General features: G+C 49.2%; 1 protein-coding gene across 1 annotated transcript in view; it reads left to right on the top strand.

Annotated features, from left to right (window-relative positions):
• Window positions 1-3759, top strand: part of DPAGT1 (dolichyl-phosphate (UDP-N-acetylglucosamine) N-acetylglucosaminephosphotransferase 1 (GlcNAc-1-P transferase)) — a 10541-nt gene extending 6782 nt beyond the window's left edge. The window contains exons 3-10 of the mRNA XM_009879526.1: window positions 54-174; window positions 255-468; window positions 612-758; window positions 895-979; window positions 1450-1638; window positions 2269-2356; window positions 2720-2875; window positions 3558-3759. Coding sequence (XP_009877828.1) covers window positions 54-174; window positions 255-468; window positions 612-758; window positions 895-979; window positions 1450-1638; window positions 2269-2356; window positions 2720-2875; window positions 3558-3623 — 1066 coding nt within the window. The 3' untranslated portion in view covers window positions 3624-3759. The remainder of the gene's footprint in view (window positions 1-53; window positions 175-254; window positions 469-611; window positions 759-894; window positions 980-1449; window positions 1639-2268; window positions 2357-2719; window positions 2876-3557) is intronic.
• Window positions 3760-5413: the final 1654 nt, after the last annotated feature.

The following is a 5413-nucleotide window of genomic DNA, read 5'->3' as shown; positions in this document are numbered from 1 at the left end:
GGGCCCGGGCCCGGGCCCGGCCGCGCTGACTGCCCGCCTTACCTCCCTTCCAGCCCCGAAGCGCAGGGCGTGATCAGCGGGGCCGTGTTCCTGATCATCCTCTTCTGCTTCATCCCCGTGCCCTTCCTGAGGTGCTTCGTGGAGGAGCAGTGCGCGGCCTTTCCTCACGACGAGGTGAGGCCAGTGGCGGGAGCGTGGCGGGCACCGGCAGGGCGCGCAGCCTGGTAACCGGGGTCCCTTTCTCTGTCCCACAGTTCGTGGAGCTCATCGGTTCGCTCCTTGCCATCTGCTGCATGATATTCCTGGGCTTTGCAGACGACGTGCTGAACCTGCGCTGGCGCCACAAGCTCCTTCTGCCCACCATGGCTTCCCTCCCGCTGCTGATGGTTTACTTCACCAGCTTTGGCAACACAACCGTCGTGGTGCCGAAGCCCTTCCGGGTGCTGCTGGGCATGCACTTGGACCTGGGTAAGTCCTGAATCCCCAGAAGCCACCGAAAACTCAAGGTAATGGATCCTCAGACAAAGCAGGAAGCGAGAGCTTGGGTGAATCGGAGCGGGGCCCGCTTCACCTGTGTAATACTAAAGCGCTCGGCTTGCTCCGATCCGCAGGTATCCTCTACTACGCGTACATGGGCATGCTCGCAGTGTTCTGCACTAACGCCATCAACATCCTCGCTGGAATTAATGGAATCGAGGCAGGGCAGTCGCTGGTGATAGCTGCTTCCATTATCGTATTCAACATTGTCGAGCTAAACGGTGAGGAAGAAAACACAGAGGTTTGCGAGTGCAAAAGCAAAAGGAGATAAAATCCTAGATTTCGATATCTGATAATACTGAAAAAATCAACCGATCCTGTCTTATCACCGACACATTTTTTTCTTTTTTTCTATAGGCGATTATCGAGATGATCACATTTTTTCTCTCTACTTCATGATTCCTTTTTTCTTTACCACGCTGGGGCTGTTTTACCACAACTGGTAAGAGGATAGACCCTCAGAGTTTCTTCGGAAACACCCTTTCCCTTTACTTTCTCCCTTTTTAAACAAACAAAGCCACTTACTGACGCGCAGGTGGGATGCTGGAGCGTAGACAGGCTTCTTGCCAGACCCAAGAAAGCCAAGAACTGACAAAGCGTCGATGCACCGGTAGCTTTTCTTTTTATTAGAACGATTCCAGTCACGCCAGCTCACCAAAATGCACAGAATACGCTCCCTCATGCGTCTCGCTGGCCATTTCTTCATACTTTATTCTCTGCGCATCAGGTTGTGTCCCCCAGTCCCACAGTTCTTAGCATAAATACCTGCAATGGTTCTTACTGCGTAGATCTGCTGCAGTTCCCTCTTGGCCCCTAACTTGCCATGTGGGAATATACTCAGTGGTCATAAAGTCATTTTTGCGGCAGCAGCCATCATGGCAGACCTGTGCTTTTCTGCCCTGTGGATTGCAGGTACCCATCTCGAGTGTTCGTTGGGGACACCTTCTGCTACTTTGCCGGCATGACCTTCGCCGTGGTGGGGATCTTGGGGCACTTCAGCAAAACAATGCTGCTGTTTTTCATCCCGCAAGTGCTCAACTTCCTCTACTCGTTGCCTCAACTCTTCCACATCATTCCTTGTCCCCGTCACCGGCTGCCGAGGTAACGTACCCGAGTGACCTATAATGGTACCACAGGTTGTGCCTTTTATCTCCAGCACCAGCTGAGAAAGATGGTGGTAGATGCTCTTTTTAAAAGCCGTCCCAGTGGGGTTTATAGCTAAAAGTTAGCTGGCTCGCTCTGCCAGCTACAGTCGAGTCATACAGTAGAGGTTTCTCAAAGAAGTTAACTTTTCTGAGCACCCCACCCTCCCAGATAGAGAAGAGCGATTTTTAGTAACGTTAGAATATGATTATTCTCAGCTCAAAGACTGAGAGAAATTGATAGAGGCCGCTTTTAATGGTGTTGCGGTGGGACCTGCTAAGATTTTGTAGTAGCGAGCATTCTGTGGCACTGTGCCGTATCAGCCGTTGTGTCTGCAGATGTTAGATTCTTCTAAAACTGCGCAGCTTTATGTGTATATTGGGGCTGCGGTGGGGAGGAACCTCCTCCTGACTCCGCCCAATCGGAGGGACTTGGTATCGGCAGCTGCTCTTAAGGGTACTGGATTATTCCTGCTTTTGCCGCCACGGGATTTCTTTCTCAACTACTCAGCTACGCCCCTGAGTCCGCTTACGTAGGCCCCGCTGTCTCCTTGCTCTATCCGGACTAAAATTTTAATGTTTCTTTTAGGCTCAATCCTGGTACAGGGAAGTTGGAAATGAGTTACTCCAAATTCAAAACCAAGAGCCTCTCTGCCCTCGGAACATACATTCTGAAGGTAATATCTGGAAAACATTCAAAATCCAGATGGATTTTGAGGCAGTGATCAAATGCAAGAGGAACAGGATGGGAGGGAACGTAAAACTTCTGGGTTCGCTAGTTATTTCCTGTCTCAAATCCAGAAGAAGATATTCTGCTTAGTCTATCACCGTTCCTCGGGGTCACTCGATTGTGTTGATGATCAATCTTTCAGAATAACCATGTGTAGCCGTGTCCCAGGACCATCATGAGCCTGTCGTCTTTTTTGTAAGAGCATGAAACCAGACTTCAGGGATGGTACAGCAAAAGGGATCTTGAGCAAAACCAGCTGCTGAGCGCCAAACTTACCTGGTGAAATAGCGTGCGATATTTCTTTCCCCAGGCAGTCAGGATCTTGCACATAGTAGATGTGAAGAGTGGAACGGACGAAGATGGCGAATACACCGAGTGCAATAATATGACACTTATTAACTTCGTTATAAAGTTGATCGGACCCACGCACGAGCGAAATCTCACGCTCCTGTTGCTACTCATTCAGGTCAGGCAAATGGTTCCTCCAGTCGAAAGGTGTACTCTGCAACAGAAACGGATCCGAATCGGTCTCGAGAGTTTCAAGGGGAAAGGGGGAAGTAAAGTATCGTGCTCTTCACACAAAAGGCAGTCGAGCTGTGGAACTTAAAGAGAATCGGAGGTCTACACAGCTCAAGAAGGAAACAGATCCCCCCTTCTTGGAGACCGAACGGGGCTTAGGCAGGCACGTAGGGGCTGGGAGAGGATGCGGAGTACGTACTGCTTGGCCTTGAGCGCAGTCACAGCAGAGAAGTCTTGGCAGCGCCTTCTTGTAAGGATGCTGAATCGCAGCTTTGACGTGCAGTATTTTATACTACAGACCATAGGGATAACGGTATAATACAGGCTCCTTAAGAAGGAAAGCATTGCTCCCAACGGTTCGTCTCATCCACGTGTTCTCACGATGCGACCGTGCGCAGGCACACGCAGAAATCCCCCGCAGATAGCTACGATTCTCAGAGAAAGAACGAAGGGCTTTGCCTAGGCTTCTGCCTTTCGTCTTTCTCTAGCTAAAACAGCCTAAATGTGGTTATTTAGTGAAATGATGCACGCTGGAAAGCCTAGCAGATCCATCTAGAAAGGAGGAATCTGCCAGCCTGTAAACTGTTTCCCACTACAATGTTTCCATTGTCTGTCTTATTTTTACCTAGGTCCTGGGCAGCGTGATTGCATTTTCAATCCGGTACCAACTAGTGCGCTTGTTTTACGATGTCTGACTGGGCTGCCAGGAGCCGCGGAAAGAGTTGTACCTGCCAGTCAATTTCCTCCAATTGCTGACCAAATGATTCAACTGATCTTACTCTCCGGCCCTCAAGAATCTCAGGACACCTACCAAAATGGAAGCAACTGCTCTGCGTGGGCCATTCTTGAACTGTAGGGGTTTTTTTTTGGTTTTTTTTTGGTTTTTTTTTGTTTTTTTTTTTTACACAGAAGGCTTTTGTCAAATTCTGCTGACAGAAAAGATTCACTGCTACGTGGTAGGACATCGTAGTTACTGGGAATACCTTTCAGAGGGGAAGTGAGTGACCCAAATGTTTACTCACAGCACTCGGGGAAAGTGGGAAAGACGAAATCTCTATACATCTAACAAGGACGTTACTGTTCCCCGAGAGAGAGAGTAACAGGAACTTCAATTTCAGTCAGACTCTGTACAGCAGAACAAGTAAACCAGAATCCTCTCCTGGCTTCTCCAATCCTGTCTTTGGTCCACAGAGTAACGTGTTATAAACCATATCCAAAACTCAGAGCGCTCCGAGAATAAAATATCTCGTGGTACCCTTTCCCCTTCGGTGCTTTACCTCAAGAATATCAACACAGTGAAACTAGTTTACACGGTACATCCCTGTGGCCTTCTACCCTGCTAGGGGACCGATACTTTCTGCAGTAGACTCCCTCCTCTTTCACAGCTACCGGGAACGTTTCCGCCAAAGGGCTTTCATTTCTGAACAGCTTTATCATCTGCCTTTCTGCCTTCTTTCGTGGAACAGGACGTGTCTGGAACAAGCTAGCAGAGATGTCCTTGCCTAACAGAGGGCATCAGTAAAAGCCTTTGATTGACATGGAACTAAGACCCTGCAGGCTGCAATTACCTTTTTCTCAAATGCGAGTCGTTATTTATGTAGCGGTATCTGGCACCATAGTTCACCGCAGAATTGCTGCCTACCTGACAGAAAAAACACTTAACAGCCATCGGAATACCAGGTTAAAGACTCTGCACGAGAATAACAGGAGTGAAAAGCAAAATAATGCAACAGCAAGGACAGGGATGCTGAGATGGGTGACAATAGAAGCTGCTGAGTCCCATACCTTAGTAGACGCAAGGCTGCGGCACTTCCGTGCACCCCAGTCCGGCCAGTAGCGAGGCTGGGAGTGTGTTCCCACTAGGCAAAAATGCACACGTTCAGTGACACTGATCAACACAGAAAATACATGGCACTCAAATGTGAATGGTACAAGTGGCTGAGTCCTCTTCCTCCTCTCCAGCCGATCAGTTTGGAAGGCTACTAGTAGAGTATATTCATATAAACACATCCGTGTACACACACAAACCCCTTCAGGAGAAGGCCTTAAACACTCATTTGGTCCAGTAACTTATCTGCTGGATTTCCTGGCACTGGAGCATATGAACAGCCGAGCGCCGCAGTATTACTCTACTTGCTTTTACTCAAATCTTCTCACCTAGAGAGAAATTAATCTCTGCTAGCTGATCCAGACATACGGCCTTCCAGCAGCCAACTCTGAGATGCCAGCCCCATTTTCTCCAGTAAACCGGCTTAGACCGGGCTCCGGTAAGCAACCTGCTGACCCCAATCTCTCCCATATCTGGTCCCGGATATCTGGCTCCAAAGCCTGTTATCCCGCTTGCTCGTTGGTGATCACACCACTGGCATTCCACCCTAGCCTGGCCCCCCATCTGCACATGCTCCAGTCTTCCCGTTTGCTGGTACCGCAAATACACTGGTCCCGTGGCCTGATGCTGGCGCTTAGATCTCCAGACATATATATG

This window comes from Charadrius vociferus, unplaced genomic scaffold (assembly GCF_000708025.1).
Source record: "Charadrius vociferus isolate BGI_N301 unplaced genomic scaffold, ASM70802v2 scaffold172, whole genome shotgun sequence".
Lineage (NCBI taxonomy): Eukaryota > Metazoa > Chordata > Aves > Charadriiformes > Charadriidae > Charadrius > Charadrius vociferus.
Note: the sequence above shows the minus strand (reverse complement) of the source record. Positions and strands in the feature narration are given on the sequence as shown.